General features: G+C 35.3%; 2 protein-coding genes, 1 long non-coding RNA gene and 1 other non-coding gene across 4 annotated transcripts; all 4 read right to left on the bottom strand.

The window, feature by feature from the left end:
• Positions 1-119: 119 nt before the first annotated feature.
• On the bottom strand, positions 120-2,050 carry LOC114544430. Its single transcript, XR_003690419.1, has 4 exons — positions 2,028-2,050; positions 1,256-1,307; positions 583-649; positions 120-192 (listed from the first exon to the last, which is right to left on the bottom strand). It is a non-coding gene; the product is annotated as an uncharacterized LOC114544430 (long non-coding RNA).
• Positions 2,051-6,980, bottom strand: LOC114544429 (indoleamine 2,3-dioxygenase 2-like). The gene is made up of 10 exons (XM_028563078.1): positions 6,857-6,980; positions 6,615-6,759; positions 6,052-6,258; positions 5,045-5,164; positions 4,180-4,231; positions 3,882-3,948; positions 3,758-3,775; positions 2,967-3,066; positions 2,360-2,380; positions 2,051-2,122 (listed from the first exon to the last, which is right to left on the bottom strand). The coding sequence occupies exons 3-10, from the start codon at positions 6,082-6,084 to the stop codon at positions 2,051-2,053; spliced, it is 483 nt and encodes a 160-aa protein (XP_028418879.1). The 5' UTR covers positions 6,085-6,258; positions 6,615-6,759; positions 6,857-6,980.
• A 4,664-nt stretch (positions 6,981-11,644) lies between these two features.
• Positions 11,645-19,539, bottom strand: LOC114544431 (indoleamine 2,3-dioxygenase 2-like). Its single transcript, XM_028563079.1, has 12 exons — positions 19,220-19,539; positions 17,467-17,518; positions 16,553-16,619; positions 16,435-16,452; positions 15,983-16,082; positions 15,264-15,284; positions 14,551-14,647; positions 14,409-14,460; positions 14,129-14,195; positions 12,513-12,585; positions 11,933-12,034; positions 11,645-11,799 (listed from the first exon to the last, which is right to left on the bottom strand). The coding sequence occupies exons 1-12, from the start codon at positions 19,436-19,438 to the stop codon at positions 11,645-11,647; spliced, it is 1,023 nt and encodes a 340-aa protein (XP_028418880.1). The 5' UTR covers positions 19,439-19,539.
• Positions 19,540-19,924: 385 nt separating this feature from the next.
• Trnal-uaa lies at positions 19,925-20,008 on the bottom strand. Its single transcript has one exon. It is a non-coding gene; the product is annotated as a tRNA-Leu (tRNA).
• Positions 20,009-20,331: the final 323 nt, after the last annotated feature.

Raw genomic sequence — 20,331 nt, 5'->3', positions numbered from 1 at the left:
ACAATTATCACGATGCAAAATTTCAAGAATAATAATATTATCTTGTTTAAATGGTTACTTTTCTTCAAATAACTAGTTATGCTTTATTCTCTTGTATGTACATTGCAGGTGAAAAATACCTTGGTGCGTAATGCCAAGAGCGGCATCAAACAAATGAAATGTAGTACTTTGCGATGCACTTGCTCCTGAAAACTGTAATAATAATGGTAAAATAATTACATTCCGTAGAAAAAATTAGTGTTCACCTAATCACAATGTCACATGGCCGGAAATGATTGGTTTATTATTTAAATTTAGTGCTAAAAAACGGTATCTTGTTTGACTCATTTTTAATTTTTTTTACGAATATACTAGTAACATAGCTTTTAAAGCTTTAATCGTGAACTATGTCAGGTTATAAAGCATACACTATTGACGTATTTAAGAGTATATTTCGAATTATTTATGACCATAATGATGTTTTATTCGTCGAAAATTTACGTGTGGCTAATATGCTTATAAAGACATGCACCCCTCCTCTCTGCCGGCGCAACTTCAGTAGGTCACTAAAAGTTAATTCAACCTTGAAAAATTATTACGAACCTTAAATGGTTTTGAGCTCACTCCTTCATAAATAATTCCATCTGGAAGCGATTTGTTGTTCTTCCAACTAATTGAAAACATTTATGTTGTATAGTATCTGCGAACGATTCCCAAGTTATTATAAATTAATCAAATCATTGCAACAATTACGTGGTCGGACGGAAGACGTTGCTGCACGATGCTGCACTACATGTTGCACATTTTGCATAATAAGGTTGCAAAATGCACGCACGCTTGTTACATAACGCACCCTGATGTCGCGTAATATGTTGCCATTAATGTTGTATTACTTTGACTAGTGGTGCATGCCACAGATCAAAGAAAAAAAACATTACACAAATGCGGTTTTTACTATCATAGAGCATTTTAATTTACATGTAAGTTGAAAGGAAACGGGTTTTGTGTCAGCGATCGTTATGATTACATAAATAGTGATGAGGGACTTTCTTTTTGGGCAGTATGGGGCGTTGTGTTTGTAGTGTACCGAACTTTATTAGTAACAGCTAATTTCAAAGAAAGTTAAACTGATTATCTGTTTTTCAATGCGTCCGCACATGAGAAGAACAAATTTTGAAGCAGGTTTAGATTATTTGAACATTACATAATTATTTGTATTATGCTCGAAATCTCGAATTTTTGTATGTGTATGATGCAAAAATATAGCATACTATACCCGGCTAGAAATATCCGTAATTTCGTATAAAAGAAAGTTGGACTACATTGTTCTAAAACATATTGTCAAAATGTTAGCTAAATAATTCACTCAAAGTCGTTTTGTGATTATTATAAGAGTAATACAAAACGACGATGATGATGATGATAATACCTGTGGTAATGGCAGTGATGATAGTGGGGATGAGGGTAATGATAATGATGGTGCTGATTATAACGGTAATGATGATAATGCTTAGGGTGATAGTGGTGATAAGGCCTAGGTAGGTGGTGATGACAGTGGTGATGAGGACTATGATTGTGGTGATAGTGGTGATGTTAGTGGTATATATACCCGTCCCAGGGTCTTTTGTGTTCATTTCCGCACAGTCTAGTCCCTAGGCCTCTCATACGTTCTTTAGTACAGCGATTTCACGCGATTTCATTACTATGCAGGCGAACTCCTGAGAGTCCTAGACCAAAATATTTTTTGGCTAAAATGGGGATTTTTTGTCCCTCTTTATATTGAGATAAGTGGTCCATTAGTAGCAACAGACGGAAATTCCACTGAGCGAATAATAGGGAGTTTAGTTTACGATCTACGACGCGGTTAGCTGACCTTGTTCGATATCACTATAGACAAATATTTTGCTTGAAAAAAGCTACGGGAAATAATGCTTCTGTTGATGGTGGTAATGAGGATGATGATGTTGGCATATACGATGATGATAGTCATGATGACGATGCTGGTGATGATGGTGGTGATGATGCATAGATTCACTGATTTTTCATACCATACATTCTTTTTAACGATTTTTTAATTTCTGAATAGTTGCTTGTAAAACGACCAAGCATGCGCAGAGTAGTTCTTGATTTTGTCACGCACAGCCTAAAGGTAACGATATTAAAAGAGCAAGAAATCAAGATAATGTATAAAAGCTTAATAGTATGGAAAAAACGCAGACCTTACTTGTTGATCAAATAACGTTTCTAATGATTGAAAGATCAGAAAGGATGCGACAAGTTGTAGCATGTTTATCGAATCGAATAGTGTCATTATTTACGATTCTCTTATGTTTGGTAAAGTTCTTCAAAACTTTGAAAAAGTTAATAGTTGACAACATACTTTTTGTGCAGCGACTACACTCTAGAGTTGTGAAAATAGACAATTTTAATTAGTCACAATTTGGCTGACTCATTAGGGACAATAACTAGTAGGTCCGTCACCAGAAGCTTAATTGGGAAGAGGGGATGCATATTCATATATTCGTCTTATGCCCGACTAATTTCTTTTATTAGCTATTGTTTTTACGGTTGTACGCACATGGATATATTAGTATGTAACCCCCTTCCCCAATCAGCTTCTAGCGACGGCCCTGATATAACCAGTTAATTTAGTAAACGATGTTGCAGACTCAGGGAAAGTCAGATTATCACAGCTCTGACTTGAATTGTAATCATATATTGGTAGATTTTTAAGTAGAAATATTCTTTTGAAAATGGATAAACAACAGGGTTGGTATTATAAAGTATTTTGAAATTCTGAAATTAGGCCGTATAATATATTCCGACGTACCCTGAACTGGCATAGACTACCGTTGTCTGGTGAAGGAATTGTTAGCGCTAACCATAGTGCGACTAAATCAAGCTTTGCTTACCCTCTCAATTGATGCTCAATATGGAAAATCAAGTCTTGGCCAGCAAGCAAAATCACAAAAAATTTCAGGACTTACCTTAATTCCTGGTACAGACTGGATTTCTATATCCCAGTGAATTAAAAAGAACCAAATCTCCTCATTTGATCCGGTATATAAAGATTGCATATCAATGTTGCTAGAGGAAGTAAATCGTTTGACAACATATATGAATTGACCCTTTTTTTATATCAGACCAGCATTTGATTTAGGCAACAAAATGGGAATTTCCGAAAAGTGAAAACCAAACTTAGTAAAATTGCCAAGTTTGGCAGCGAAATATGGTAAAGTACGGAAATTATGGCCATGCGATGTAGGCGATTTTACTACCGAAATATAGTTACACGCTTCCGGGCATAGTAAAAAGATTACAAAATTTGCCTACTTTGCATGGCTATATATATTTCAAAATACTCGACATTTTGCTGCCAAACCTGGCAATTACACTAATTTATGTATGCTCTTTTCTTTCTTCTTAGAAACTAGAACATAATTATTTTAATTATGCAAATAGGTCCATTGTTTTAACGGGGCTAGTTTTTAGGCTAATAATCTTAGGAAAGTCTCAAGACGGTCAATCTCAGGGAAAGAAATAGAACTTAGAGAAGAATACTTCAACTTCAGATGAAATTTTCTTGCTTTTACAATTTTGCCACTATGATATCTTCTTATAGTTTTTCACACTGTTTTTTCTATCACGAAGTCATGAATAAGATATTTAATACACCTATTTCCAGTCTCCTTCGGCCTCTGCCACGGCTAAAGTAATACGGCTATAATTATATGGCCCATCCCCAAAATAGGTCAGCCTGATTCGATAAAATATCTACCTTATATCCAAAGCGGGTCTTTAAAATATGAAAATTTAATGAAAAAAAAAACATTAGTAAAAAACATTACAAAGTCTCTTGAAAGTTTTTATAAAAGATCTGTTTGCTAACGCTAATCACTAACCTTGTTTCATCTTTAATTTTCCAGTTATTGATCAGAGATGACCAGACGCAAGCAACAGGATACACACCTACATTATATTATGAAAACTTCTTTGATTATACCAATTAATTATATAGCTCAGCTGTATATTTGCATAATTTGAGATATGTAGACCTTTGTCGAAAAACTCGAATTCTGAAGCTATATATAATCTACCAAAAACATTGAAAACATGCAGTACTATTATTCATTGCTTATCTATTATATATATATACGGAAAAAGCATCCAACATTATTAATTATACTCTTTCCTATATACCAATATGATTTGCAGCCGCCACCAATGGTATTGATAAACACTTTGGAATAATCTAAACGAAATCAATAAATATAATATTTGCCTGCGAATAGGAATTTTATGTCTGTCATCTTGTTTCATTATCATAATGGGCAACTCTGCCAAAGGGGTGGAGGAAATCTGCTCTGAAGAGATAAAACTTTAGCTGTAGGCAAATAATTTAACAGATGGAACAATTAGATTATTTTCAGGGTGCTATCATAAGACACACTCATAAACATTTCAAGTTAGTCGCTTAAAGTCAGCTGGCGAAGCAAGTCAAACTATTCTAAACAGTTTCATACATCCCACCTCCTCCCCATGCCTGCATCAACGAACCTGGTTGTGATGGTATTCGGGGCTAGGGGGGGCGTTATTGTAAATTTTACCCTCACCTTACTGGGCAAAACAATGTGATGAAAAATATGTAAAGTTATATAGTTAATCAGTTCTGTTAAAGTTAATAAATATTACGTCATTTTATTAATAAAATGGCTAGGGGTAATTGTAACCCCTAGCTCAAAATATCCCAAACTCGTGTTTGGCTCTTTCAATCGTAATTAAGACTGTGGGAAAATGCCCAGTAACGAGCTGCGGAAATGCAACATCCATGGAGCGACATGCGAGGAAATAATATACAAATATTACTCGCGCAAGATGACAGACATAAATGCTAGTAAAATAGAAGTGTAGGTAAGTGTAAGTAAGCAGATTATAGTTTAGCTATATAACTTGCGCATGCAAATTGTTATCAGTGTTAGACCTCTATACATCAAGGGATTTGTATCATATTATTTTATAAAAGAGTTCAAGCTGAATCCATGAACATATATAAATATCAGTTTACCTTTGGTGGATTGTTTTGCCCATTTTGCCAGACATAACCATGAGTAATAGCGGTAAGAACAGTCAACGCTCTTCCCCACTCCCGTTCACTTGCCAAGTGATTATGATCGAGTATTGGCATCTAGATTTGAAAGAAAATTTAGCAGCTTTTCTGTTATTTTCTGTATTTTCAGATAATATGTATCTATATGTCGAATGGCCTGTAACGGTAAAGGGTAAACTAAAGGCCGTTTTCCACTTCAACCGTATCGTAGCGAAACGTAGCGAATCTGATTGTTTTAAAGTCGAATACAAAGAAATACGCTACGCTACGTTACGCTACGATACGATTGAAGTGGAAAACAGGCCTAAGGCTAAGACCCCGTTTACACTACACTCAATTTATTGGCACGGCGTCGGCAAGGCAAAAATGGGTACCAATTTTATTAGTGTTGAGGCTACCAAAACTAAGACAGACACAAGATGAAATGGGCCCGCACTGTAAAAAATGAATGGTTGAAACAACCAAAAAAAAAAGGTTCTCCTGGATGCAACCAGGACAACCAATTAAAATTTGGTTATTTTTTTACCAAATTCATTTTGGTTAAAATTACCAATATTAATATTGGTTGAATCTACCAATATTTAATAGGTTGATGTAACCTGTATTGAATTTGGTTAATGTAACCAATGTGCAATGGTTTTTTTGACCAATTATTTTAACCAATTAAAGATTGGTTAAATTATCCTGAAATTCAAAGCACTTCAAATCAAATTTTGTCAATACACACATATATATTATAAAAGATCTAATATAATAAATAATTTATCCTAATGGTTATTTGCACACATATATACAAGTTACTACATGCAAACACTTATCTTACTAGGATTCATCTATACTTAGGTCATTTCCAGGTTCTCAAAGCTGGGGTAAAAAGTTTTCAATTCAATTGGAATGTTCCGTTTTCCGTCTGTTTGTAGTAATATCTGGTCCAGAAGAAGGAAACACATTCTTTGTCTACCCACCTCCAGCTTTAGGGTTCTCTGCGTTGGATACATACAATGCAGTCAGCAAACACATAACTTCATTTAAGATGGAAAACTGCTTAAACTTTATTGCTACCATGCCTTCAGCCACAAGGTCTAGTGAATGTCACCAAGAGATCCAGTTAATAGCACCTTCGGGGATGTGCTTTTTTTGACAATAGTCAAAATTTCAACACCACTGTCATCCTAAAATAAAATTTAAAAATTATAAAACTTAATATTCCTAAGCTTGGAAATAAAACATTTACATATGGGAAAAATCCTGGGACACAAAAGAACAAGACCCTACACTAGACAAGAAGCCACTTGAGCATATTTTAAGTTTTTATGGCCTATAGTTTAATATTTACAGGGCCAATTTCCCAAAAAAATTGGCCAGGTCTTTTTCTGTCCCAACTGAAGCAGTGGGGCAGTGAAAATGCAATGGTTTTCCATTTCTTTTAAATAAGTTTGATTACAAGATTCAGCAGGCAACATAATAAATGTGATTTGCATACTGTATTTCAACGTTGTATATTATATACATATATATCTGTAGATACCTTTTTCTTGTTCGGGTGACAATCCTCTAACAGACCAATAATGTGTTGGACATCTTTGTTCTTGTTCTTTTCCAGAGCAGCCAGCATTGACGGCTTCTTTGAATCAATGTTTCGGCATCTCAACCATGTGCATTGAAATGATGCTCTACACACAGAAAAAGTAAAAGTCAACAATAGCTAAACCAAGATATGTATATAAGATATATTAACTTCCACACATAGTTACTAACAATACTACTTACCACATATACTCTTAATTTTCTCTGGGTTGAGTTGGGGTTTTGCATCCTTTTCTTTAAAGGCATTTGAAGCTTTTCCAGGGATGGAATGACAGCAAAGTTGTTCTTGCATCCTTGACATGCCCATAATTGCCTAAACCAAATCTTTTACATTTAATTTTGCTTTTATAACTCTATTTTGACCTTTGGTTAATATGATGTTTGGATATAAGAAAATCTGTAAATTTTAACGGTTAATATGAAAATTAAACATTTAGCACCTTATTCACTCCTAGCATTATGCCATGATATAATAGCTATAGAATTTATAAATGTACTGCAAAAGCATTGACAGAAATAAATTTTAGTTGTAATTGTCCTATTTATAATGATATAAATAAAAGGTATATTATATTATCTATATGATTCACCAGAAGTAGGATTTGCAGTTGTTGAGTTTTGACAGCATATAAATACAATAATACTTGCCATTTCTGATTCAGCATCAGTCATAAGTATCTTGCACTTAAAGGTGATCTTGAAGCCTTGATGGAGTGAATAAAGTAATCTTTTAAATGACTCAGTGCATGGTTATACATAGAGGGCATTTTATATTAATTAATACTAATAGGCAAGTGAGTGAAGTGACAGCTGGACAAAGTTTTGAAAAAGGGTCCAGCAGCCATACAAAGTCTGATCTGAAAAAATAGTCAATATTTTAAATATAAACATATATTATATACAAACACACTCACCACTGAATTATAATACTTTAGCTGTACACATGTTGTTGTTGAAATTGTAGATGGTCGAATGGAACCTTTGATTATTTTCTTATTAACTTTAGAAATTCCACATGGCCATGACAACATTACAAATCCTCGCGATCACAGTCACTATTCACAAATAATCCGGATCTCCTCGCGTATTAATCCAGCCTGTTTCACCAATTTCGCATGACTACTTATTGACAAATTCAAATAACGCGTATTTTATGTTAAAATACGAAAGAAAAACTCACTAAATTCTACTATAAAACCTTGAACGGATGACAAAGAGTCAAAGACGCGCTCAAAATTTGAAAATAACGCGTGTCGGTTGGACAAGTCCCACATGACCTTGCGGTCTTGTTTGGGCAAAACACCCGCCACCTTACCCGCGAACAGGTATATTATGAAAACAGTTAACAGTGAAATATGTGTGATTTGTCCTTCCAAAACCGGAGCGATTTTTGCTGAGAATTTTAACTTTAAAATTTAATATTCTATAGGATTTGTAAATTCTATAGAATATAGCAATAGAATTCTCTATAGCATAAAATCATAAAAAGTCCGATAGAATATTCTATAGGATTTAGAATGTGCTATATCATATTCTATTGGATTCAATAAAAAAAAAGAACCAGAGGTGTACAAATATACTTCATCGACCGCAAAGAGTAATTGGTCAATTTAACCAAATTTTATTTGTTGCTACTAAATATATTTGGTTGTTTTTACCAATATGAGCTTTCATATCCATTTTACCAATTTTTTATTGGTTATTTCTACCATTTTAATTTGGTTTTAACCAATTTAATTGGTTGAAACAACCATTTTAAATGGTTGCAACCTTTTTTTTTGGTCATTTCAACCATTCAGTTTTTACAGTGCGGGTACCGATTTTAACAGTGCCGTACTAATAAATAAATCGAGTGGAGTGTATAAACGCGGCTTAAGACCCTGTTTACATGCACTATACTGGATTGTTTCCGGGGTGGATCAAATTTTGTAGGGCTGTAAAAGGCAGTAAGAAATTTTACTGGTAGTGATAAAAAATATACCAAATCTATACACCAATTAAACTAATCAGCATAATCAACCAATCACAAGTTTTACTTACATACAAGTTTTACATATCGTCACAAGCGAGTCTGTTACAGTGTAAACGAGGCATAACCGGCTTCAATGCCAATATGGTTTGTCATTATGTGAAATTAAATTGAATATATATATATTAAACTACGGGGAATTGCGTTTTTATAATGCTGACCGTTTCATCTATATTACGCAGTAGACAAAATATAACACATGAATACAGGCCCGTTGGAGAGACGTTGTTGAAGGCGGGCTAATTCATACAAAGATTTCCCCAGCTTGCGAAATATTTCTTATAGGTGCATGGGCTCTGCTTTCTTGACAAATAAAGTCTTGGTTACTTCTTGGTTTCCGTGTTTGGATGGCCTCATCCAAACATGCTGGAATGTTGCGAGAGTTAAGAAAATCGCGCGCGTGAAACACAAGCCGAAGGCTAGTGATTTTGCGAGCTTTTCTTAATCAAAGCAACATTCATGCACAATTGTTTGGATCAGGCCGGCCATCGAAACACAGGAAACCATTAAGTCATTGTTTTATAAAATAACAACAACAAGGTAGTACGTGTTCCAAGTTTGAATTCCATACGCGAATTAAATTTCGAAACACGTTATAATTTATTTTATAATAGGTGTTCGTGAGCTTATGACGAAGAAATTTGATTTTATACTAATTATGTTTTATAGTTTTAAACACTTTCGTAAATATCGGTCGTTCCTTACTTGTTCTACAGCTTGTTGTAGTTTCTTGAACTGAATGAGCGAGGTTAATTCATTGAAGATATCATCCCAGATTGAGAAGTATGGATTGCTAAATTTGAGCTGAAATATATAACTAGACAGTATTAGCTATATAACTACACAGTGTATTATTATTTGCGTTCTAATGCAGTATAATGATGAAAAATGTATATACATACAGTACTGTTTACATAAGTTCGCAGGAAGAAAGGAACAATTAATCTCGTTTCGGCGTTTAAAGGCAATTAATTGGCCAAAAGACGAAGATACGATTATGCAACCCTCCCAATTAAACTTCTAGGTATGACTCTGTGTTTTAATTCTCTTTCAAAAAGTGCTTGCCGTTCTTCAGTTGCCGCTTAATAATGGTTATTCAATTTCGTGGAGCGCGATATTTAAACGTCTGATTACCAACGAAAATAAAGTCTGCAAGTTATTGTGTAAGAAATCGAGTCATTAAAATGCTGATTGGCTGAGGATTATAAATATACTTACCAGAGGGTTTTGATGAGGAAGGAAACCACGAGTGTACGATACGTCGTATTTTTTAGTGAAGACATTATCCATTCCCTTTCTGATTCTATTATTTCAAACGCATTTAAGTGAAGGAATGTGTTGACGGTGTCGTTCATTTCAAAATTGGTGAAATAGAAATGTATCAAAATGAAACAACAAAGATGTTTTTCAGTGCCAAATGACAATGGCTGAGAAAAAGTCTTTGTTAAGATCTTTTAAATAGGGCGGAAGAATAAACTTCATAATGGAGAGTTGACGTTCAACCTGAATTACCATGCACATATTTGAATATTCAAACGTTTGGTGAATTGTTTATGGCAAAGGCAAGTTCGTGACGACGCCGGCATTGTCAAAAAGGTCACCGAGCTATTCTTCGAAGATAACGCAAAGGTCAAGCCACAAGTACCGGTTATTACGTTAGGAAAGGTTGGTTATTATACGTTGTGGCTACGTGAGAAATCAGGTTTTGTTATTGTCACTATAGTGAATAATTATGATCAGTGTTCATGACCATTCCCAAGTGCAGACGAATACTTTTCATGTTTTTGTGCATGCCTCGGAATATTATGATGCGACAAGCATTGCATCGTTTAGTGCGACCGCTACGTCTTTTCAAATAACCACAAAGAAAATGTCATGAATTTATTTGTGGTATAGAGATTAAAAAGTCCAGAAATAGTTGCTTTTAAGTCGCCCTTTCCACCCAATTCATAATTGATATCATTTTAAATACATGTGTCACAAATATATATTCATGAATTATATATCAGGTAAATTGGACAGTCCATATAGTCTGTAGGTGGTATTAAAGCCTATTAAAGATCCACTTGAATGTTTGGATAGTCTATGTAGCTAATCAGTAGGTGCTGTGTAGTTTGACTGTATATGTTCCATAATGGTTTATTTATTTGATCTTGGCATCATTTGTCTTGTTCCTTACTCGTTTCAGAAAAGACATATATTCTTAAAAAGAGAATGTGTAATAACATAAAATTAATAATGTACTCAAAAAACTAAAATAATAAAAAATGATGAAATAAAATCAGAATTGTCTGCAAATGTTTCGTAGCCTGCATGCGTTAAGGAAAAATAAGAATTGCAAATTCTAAAGGCCATGCAGTCAAATTTCAGTTCAGCTGTTACAGTATTCCATCAAAGAAAACAATAATAGTTTCCGTGCGATTTCAACATGCAGCTCATGCATGAGTCAGAATATTATGCAATAAATTAAATAACAATGTAATTTCCCCCTTCATATACCTGTGCCTGCTGTGCCTGATGTGACGTAATATACTGGTGCTGTACATGTTTCATTTTTCTTGCTCGCCGCTTGAATTGTCACATATCTGAAGGTATTAAAACGCGTAGCTACACTGTAGGGGCGAGTCCCACGAGAAATACCCCTCACGTAATGTCATTATAGGGCCATTTAAACGAGGAAAAGGACGCAACCGGTTAAATAAGACCTCATCGTATAAACTATGCAAAATGCTTTTTCGCGTCTTAGATAAGACGCGTCTTGTGTAAGACGGGCCTGACAGCTCCCGTCTTACTCAAGTTGCGTCGTATATATAAGTTGCCATATATATATATATATATATATATATATTTTCCCTCATATATATAAATGGCCTTTTATCTCATTAAAACATCACTTTTATTTTTGCAGTAAAAGGGAAAACTTATTCCGCGGATTTTTTCCGTTAGTAAATATATGGAGTCAGACGGGTTATATGAAATAAAATTAAATATTGAACTCGCCTCGTTACAACTTGAACATGCAGACTTCGAAACTGCACGAGACTTTCCACGCATTCGTTGTATAGCTTCAACAATTCACTATTTTCACTTCTTACGACTGTTACAGTAAGGATATCTTATGTTATTTGAAAGGAAACAAGGCAAGACATTTATGTACATGGGTAACCATGCAATATATATTGAAGTGACACAGTGAATTGAAATTTATATTTCAAATTTGATTTACAAACCATAGTCACGAATAGACGGTTCTCTACGAATTTCTTTCACAAATCTCCGATGACCACGAGGCATATAACCCAACATAGAGTCCAGAAATGCCTTTTCACCATCTAATAGATAGAAGACAATAGAAATAGCCATATAACTACGGTATCCAGTAGAAGAAGGTTAATTTTGTAGCCAGCTCGAGTTACTTTTGTATGTAATGCTTTGCATAATTATAATCATTATTAAATGATTCAGCCACAGTTAAGTATATATTTGCTGATACATTGCCATGCTTCAAAAAGTTACACCGAGAATTTTCCAAACAATATGGTCGTCTTTGTGAATTGAAATATCACTTCACTATAGGCTGAGGAAAAAGCACGAACAAAGCAAGTCATTCGAAATATGCATGCATGCATGCATGCATGTATCTACCTGACTTCAATGCATAATTTTTGCCAATGTTTAGGGGCAATTTTTTCCGGCAGTCTTAGAAAATATTTGAATACTTCTTGTCTCCAAAACTCTTTGTCGATAGTCTAGCACCCCGGGGAAAACTGTATAATATTATAAAATATTATAATATTATAAAATATCTACCTTCGTGCGTAATACTAAGAGCGGCATCAAACAGATGGAATCCAGTACTTTGTGCTCCACTTGCCCCTGAAAACTAATGATTTAACCATATAAAAATTATGATGTTCTGCTAAAGTGGGATCTTCCGTGCATGCGTATGGCACTGATCGGTTCATTTTCGGACTCAGTCGGATCTCATGTAGCATATATCGCCTAATCAAGGTAATCAGGCACGCTCATTGACCATTGTAGCGAAAGAAGTTTTGGCATATATTTTCATAAAAAAATTACAAAAATTCTCCGGGAGAGCATAATTTGATTTCCATGTGCCAAAAAATGCACCAATGGCACGATTCCGCGGCATGTTCGGACTGGGTCATGCATAGGACTGGAGTTGTAAACTATGGAGTGGATTGGACTTGTAAAACATGGACTTGTAAAACATGGATTTGTAAAACATGCAATTGTAAACATGGACTTGTAAAACAAGGACTTGTAAAATATGGGCATGTAAAATATGGACTTGTAAAACATGCAATTGTAAAACATGGACTTGTAAAACATGGACTTGTAAAATATGGACTTGTAGAATATGGACTTGTAAAACATGGACTTTTAAAACATGGACTTGTAAAACATAGACTTTTAAAACATGGACTTGTAAAACATAACCTTGTAAAAAATAGACTTGTATAGTCTTGTAAAACATAAACACCAATCTTCGAATCTGCTGGTTTGAGCTCATTAAACACACCATGCACACAACAACACATTACAAGATATCTTGTCACTCTCTGCCCCCAAAATGCATGTCTTTGTATGTCTGTAAATGGTCGTTATTGCCAGTTTTACGTCGTTATCGCCGTCCAATTCCGACGGCAAAATAATAAAGGAGGGGTAGAGAGTGACAAGATATTTTGTAATCTGTTGTTGTGGTAAAACCAACAAATTTGTAGATTTCCTAAGATTGGTGTCCATGTTTTACAAGACACAAGTCCATGTTTTGCAAGTCCATGTTTTACAAGACAATGTTTTACAAGTCCATGTTTTACAAGTCCATGTTTTGCAAGTCCATGTTTTACAAGTCCATGTTTTACAAGTCCATGTTTTACAAGTCCATGTTTTACAAATCCATGTTTTACAAGTCCATGTTTTACAAGACAATGTTTTACAAGTCCATGTTTTACAAGTCCATGTTTTACAAGACAATGTTTTACAAGTCCATGTTTTACAAGTCCATGTTTTACAAGTCCATGTTTTTCAAGTCTATGTTTTGCATGTCCATGTTTCACAAGACATGCAATTTTACAAGTCCATGCTTTACAAGTCCATGTTTTTCAAGTCCATGTTTTATGAGTCCATGTTTTATGAGTCTTTAGTTTACAACTCCAGTCCAAACCATAGTCCAGTCTATGTTCTACAACATGCCCGAATCGGCGACAGAGAACTTTTTAATCTAGACTAAGGAAAGACTATGAAGAATTTTTACTGTAATCAGTTACTTAAAGTCAGTGAAGGAGTTAGCTATTTTAAAACGCACTTTCCCGCCCCCAACTCTCTCCAGCTAAAACGGCGCCAAACGGGGAAATATCCTGGGAATCCATTGAGCCGGTGCAACTGACAAACGTTTTACAAACCTGAAATGGTTTTGAGCTCACTCCTTCATAAATAATTCCATCAGGCAACGATTTGTTGTTCTTCCATCTAAATGAAAACAAGTTTGATATACGTTATAATAATAAGCTCCGCGATCGATGAATAAAAAGCTCGACTCCGTCAAAAATTAATTCAAGGTAGTGTTTCCACAAAAAAACGGCGTACAAAATGACTATTATTGCCGTGCAAACATTCAAAGAACTTATTATAGTTTAAATTGTGTATGAAACAATACTCAATAACTAGTAAAGCATACTATACCCAGTTAGGAATGTCCGTAATTTTGTATAAAAGAAAGCAGGATTGCATTTTTCTATAAACATGGATATAATAAACTATGTCTATTACAATAATCATGATTTACAAGGGTGATCACAATGAAAACGCCGCGGATTATTCATACCAGATATTCTTTTCAACGATATCTTCAATTTTTGAATTGTGTTTCGTAAAATAATCAGGCATGCGCGTAACAGTTCTTGATTGTCGTCAAGAACAGCCTAGTTAAAATAGCGCAAATTAAAGATAAAATAAGGAGGGTTTCAATCCAATTAAAGGATTTAGGAAAGCTACTATTTGTCTTCCGTAGACAGTCGGACGCATCTTTTATTTGCGTCAATTTAAATAATTAATATAGGTATTTGTGACTATTGATCTTCCTGCATTCTTATTGGTCAAAATTCATTACCTTTGAAGTGATAGTCACAGGTCAGTGACCATAGATTTTAATACTTTTTTCATATAAGAAATTTGAAGTAATTATAAATTTCAGTGTAAATTTCATGAAATTGTGTTCGGTTTCTTATTTGAAAACACCTCGAAATTTATACTAAAACAATTAGTCGCCTCAGGTTCAGTGATAACAATCATCTTCGCGGCTAAAAATTATTGTTAAATAACGTTAAACTAGCAGGCTTTCTAATCATGCATAGGAGTGCAGTGGCGAAGGGTTTTGTTCATGTGCGGGATGCCTGCGTTAGAATACTGGATGTGCCCGACCATTAAAGATGTGCCCGACTGTTTACGAAAAGAAAATGGCGGAGGAGACTCGTTCTATCCATAGACCACGGAGACAAGGGACAAATAATTTGTTTTACTTTTACCATAAACTTTTACCTTTTGTGCAGCAGCTACACTCTAGAGTTAAAAAAGTACATATGTTATTTATCGGTGTCACGGTCTGAACCGGTTCGCCCAGTCTGAGTTATCGACTTCGAATAACTGCGCATGCACTGAAAAAGTAGACCATTGAGCGTAGCTTACTGGTTGCAATGTTCCCCCCAGAGTTTTCTACGTTCAATATTTCATCGTTTTTTGGGACGAAAAAGCTATTTATTGTATTATTTGACAGAAGACAGGCTATTCTTAGATCTTACAAGGCCGGTAAGCAACTATTTGTTGAATGCTTGCGGTGTTATTTCTTTATAATTATATGATCTCCATTGCACACTTCGAAAAAACTTACTTGTGAATACAAGCAAGTGTGTATTCAAAAGATTGAGTGAGCGTTTATTCACAAGATTGAATGATCGCCGTTTACAACGACCTTATTCCAATTATGGTAAAAACCGTTGTAAAAGCCGTTAGCGTTCGGTTGAGTGTATTCGAAAACCGGACCGCAAACGAACTTGTTAGGCTGAATAGCGCGAATACCGTACCATTTGGTTAACTGGAAAAATGCAAGTTGGATCCGCGCATGAGATTAGGATTTGCTGATAAAAACTGGTTAGGTTTAAAAGCCTGCTTAGCCTTTCACTGACGCTCATGCAGTGTGGCAAATGAATTCTTAGTCAGCAAGCAAAATCACAAGAAAAAATTATAATATCAGGGTTTACCTTAATTCCTGGAACAGATTGAATTTCTATATCCCAATGAATTAAGAAGAACCAAGCCTCTTCACTTGATCCAGTGTATAAAGATTGCATATCAATGTTGCTACAAGAAATTATGCAAGCGTTTGACAACATACATTGTTTGACAACATAAACGCCAGCTAAGGCTTGTTAACACGGTTGTTTTTAACTCTTTCCCACCGTTGTTAGCCTTAGGAAAAGCCAGGGATATCTAATTGATCAGTAATGATAACACAATTTCCATGTTACACTCAATCATTGTGAGTCTGGGTGAGCTTTTCCAATACAGGCGATATAGTTTTCCCGCATTGCTTTTATCACGAAATTTCCCTATATAATACATTATAGGGTATTGAAGGAGGCCTTTTTAATACCCTTTTTCCCACAGCTGGTGCCATCATTAAATACCCACCCTGATTGAATAAAATATCTACCTTATATCCAGAGCGGGTCTTCACAAGGTGAAAATTTAAAATAAAAAATAATAGTAAAAAACATTGCAAGGTCCATTGAAAAATTCACATTGCAAGGTCCATTGGTATAATCACTAACCTTGCTTTATCTTTAATTTTCCAGTTATTGATGAGGGATGACCATAAGCAGGCAACAGGGTGCACACCTACATAATATGAAAACGCGTTTTTAATCTACCATTGGGCCGAAACGAATTCATGACTTCTGGTTGTTGACTGTCTTAAAAAATTAATGCACTATTATAATTATTTTAATCAAGAATAGTTCAAAGGCCGATACACATGCACTATAGGCCACAAATATCACTGCAACAAGTCGCTTCGTGCGTACATTCGCGCGGGAATGATGATATCATTGCACGCAAGAGCCATAATTACCTGTTGACCAGTCTTGTGGCTGCAACATGGCGCATAAAGTTAAACTGTCTTGATTTGGTGCGACGTGTTGCGTGCGGCAATAAAATTAATTTGCATCGGAGCAGAATTTTTCGCTCCATTTTCTCTGTTTACACTGTGAAATTTGTTGACGTGTTGCAACGACGTGTTGCAGCGATTGGTCGCGTAGTGTATACTGGCCTTAATGTCATGGCTCAGTTGTATAAAGACTAGTTAATTTTTAACTGAAGTTAAAGACAGAATAGACCAATCAAAGTCGTGTATTTCTGGGTTAACTTGGATTTAACTATGCAAAAGGCATTTAAAGAGTCTTAAACAACCGATCCAAGGTGAACAAGGGGAAATTTCGTTTTAGACAAATCAGCAAGTTTGTTTACATTCAGTAACCCAATCAGAATGCATAAATTTTGATAAAAAGTGCAATATAATTATATCATTTTACATGAGGCATTGAAAATTTAGGCATTCTGAAATTCTGATTGGCTTTACCTGAAAAATGTAAACAAATATGGCGATTAGTTTAAAACGAAATTCCTCCGTGTTCCCAAGGTGTATAACGTGAAGAAATCATTCGGCATTAGTTGTTGACTTTCCTACCGATATGATTTGCAGCTGCGACTAATGGTATTGATAAACACTTCGGGATAATCTAAACGAGATAAATAAAATGCAAACTATATGCATGAGTATAGTGAGTGATACTCCACACTTCAGGGACGGAAGTAATTAGTATACAAAGGCCTGCTGCATCATTATGACGGAAGTAATTAGTATGCAATGGCCTGCTGCATCATTATGACGGATGTAATTAGTATGCAAAGGCCTGCTGCATCATCATGTATTCATGACGTGCCCTGCTCTTTTAAGACCTTAACCCCTGCAGTGAACTGTAATCAATAACTGGAACAATACCTCCTCATTGTTTTTGTGAAGCCAAAATTTGCGGGACTTTACCTCCAGACACACGTGTCTGAAGGTAAAGTCCCGCAAATTTTTGGCCTCATTGGCGGGTGACTCGCGAGATCACGGCAGATGCAGAGCGAATTTGAAAGTAATTTGTTTTTTCGTTTATTTAATGGTTTTAAACGTTTTTTATAGAATTATAATGTTAATCTTAAATTCCACCAGGTGAACTGTTTTATGATTTACGAATGGATTTGCCGATTGGATTGGCAACAAATTCTCTTAAACGGAACAAGTTTACAGCGATGTGCAATTTTTACAACAATATTTGTACTACAATATTTGTACTTATAGCGGCCTGCAAAGACGCTAGTCAAAGAGCTATACAAAGCTAATAACGTACATAAAAATGTTAAAACAATCGCCCATTTTTTTGCTTGGTTGTGCTTTTGGAACGCTTATATTCCACAAAGACGGAATAAAATAAATATTATCTAACATTTTGCCGTATATACAATTTTCTCGCTTTCGCAGTTTAAGTATATGCAAGCTAAATAGACACAAAGTCGACCAAAGTTTGAAACATTTATTTCCTTATACAGCTGCTTGTAATCACGACAATATATTCCCGTGGTTTAAAAGCATAGTGTTTACATGAAACGTTAAAGTTTTTTTTATCGATTTAAACATGATTTTGCTGTAGTTCGTCAACAATCACGTCGAAACCACTCATCGTGCACGAACAAGATCCAAATGAATACAGACGTCAGACAAGCAAGCAGCGTTATATTTATGAAATATATATTTATTGAACTTCCATAAGCTATTGCTTTTATTGGTGATGCCATCGGCATTCCAATATATATTCAACATAAGAATTGTACAAACGGCTGTGAAATTAAGGAAAAACGTGCATAGGTTTATTTATATATACACACATAGACTCATAGTCAGTTTACTCTGCACTATGCATTATGTTATACAATCTATCAAATGTTATGTTCAGGATTGCTTAATAACAGTCTGTTTGTGCCTTCGTTGTCATCGGGAATTCTCCCATGTATTCAGCGTATGCGTCGTGAGGATTTTCCCGTGCGCTGAAAAGGTAAAGCCTGTTTCGGATACCATATACGTGTACAGGGCTGGATTACTCTGCAAAAGGCCAACTCTCTGAATGTGAGGAAAGTGGTCTTAGTCAAAAGGATTCTCTGGTGCGATTTTTTATTCAAAAAAGCCACAAGATTTTTCTCTGTCGTTTGGGCGGCAGAAAAACAGACGACCTTAATTTTCTCCTTCCTTTTTAACTTTTCGCACACAACAGTTTAACCCGTGCTGGCACTTCGGTTTCGGGAGCTCTAATCTGTCACCCAATTCTCAAAAGTTACACGGATTTTTACGATCGCATGCAGCAAACAAAAAACGCTTTCCCAAAAATGCGTTTACTTACATCCTTCACAACTCTCATCCTGCTAGGTCTTTGGTGGGTATCACACAGTGGACGAATTGCACCATTCGCCCTCCACATCATCATAGCCGTATCAAATAGCGAACGATCTTGTTCAGGGCAAAAGAACTCACAACATTTAGGGTTGTTCTTGTTGCAAACCCAAAACATTCCTTTCTTCGTAGAGATTGCGGTCGCACGACCTCCATGTAAGCACTCCATTGCTGTGTTTTCTGGGGCAATTTCTGTTCGATGTGCGATATTTATGTGCAAGCTTCCCTTCGTTTGGAGAGGAACATGTTTTGGTTCGTCCTGTTATAAAAATCTATTACCGTTAATGTCGCATAAACGCGTTTAGACAAAACCGACAATCGATCATTCATCAACTGACAATGTGTTCAGTCATATATTTAATTATGCCGGCCTTAATGACCCTTGCCATTGTCCTATACCATGTGCAATATGAAATTCCCCTTGTCGCTTTGAGAAAATCGGTTGAAAGGGATAATCAAATTGCACAAAGTAAAACTGGCAACTTGGATAGCAACCGCGATTGTATTGCGTCAGACCATAAGAGCTTTATTCCGTAGCTGACCAAGTGAATTCGTCTTAAACCAGGTAAGCGAGGATATCGTTTGCGTAAAAACTAATATCAATTAAATTACAATTCTATCAAAATTTAATGACTGCAAACAGAAAAAAGCATAGTGCCAGGAGTAGGAATCGAACCCACGAAGTGCAACGAACATTAGATCTTAAGTCTAACGCCTTTACCAACTCGGCCATCTTAGCATTTTGTATTTTTAAAGTGATAAATATCTAAAAAACTCGCGTTGTTTGCGACAAGAATAAATTAACAGAAAGTTGTTATGAATACATAATGAACTCCTAAAAGAGTGGAAACGAGTAACATATATATATATATATATAACCTTGGGGTGATAGTCGGATGCGAATCGGGTTGAATAATTAATTAGGGTTAAGGTCTTAAAAGAGGAAGGCACGTCAAGAATACATAATAGGGACCTTAAGCATGTAGGACGGCAACACGACTACGACCTGCTGAAATTCTCCTTTAAATAAATGCTATGGCAAAGTGGTTGTTTTTTATTATT

This window comes from Dendronephthya gigantea, unplaced genomic scaffold, assembly GCF_004324835.1.
Source record: "Dendronephthya gigantea isolate DGI-Jeju-01 unplaced genomic scaffold, DenGig_1.0 000786F, whole genome shotgun sequence".
In the NCBI taxonomy this organism is placed as follows: Eukaryota; Metazoa; Cnidaria; class Anthozoa; order Malacalcyonacea; family Nephtheidae; genus Dendronephthya; species Dendronephthya gigantea.
The sequence above is the reverse complement of the archived record's forward strand: the minus strand, read 5'-3'. Positions and strand labels throughout refer to the sequence as shown.

Coding starts and splice junctions, on each gene's coding strand:
- LOC114544429 (XM_028563078.1), bottom strand. CDS start 6,084: ATGTATCCAACGCAGAGAACCCTAAAGCTGGAG. Junction 5,165..6,051: donor AGAGAACCCTAAAGCTGGAG/GTGGGTAGACAA, acceptor TTTCAAATCTAG/ATGCCAATACTCGATCATAA. Junction 3,949..4,179: donor GGCGGCTGCAAATCATATTG/GTATATAGGAAA, acceptor AATATAATGTAG/GTGTGTATCCTGTTGCTTGC.
- LOC114544431 (XM_028563079.1), bottom strand. CDS start 19,438: ATGGAGTGCTTACATGGAGGTCGTGCGACCGCAATCTCTACGAAGAAA. Junction 12,035..12,512: donor TCTTAGTATTACGCACGAAG/GTAGATATTTTA, acceptor TCTATCTATTAG/ATGGTGAAAAGGCATTTCTG. Junction 11,800..11,932: donor ACCGTCTATTCGTGACTATG/GTTTGTAAATCA, acceptor TTACTGTAACAG/TCGTAAGAAGTGAAAATAGT.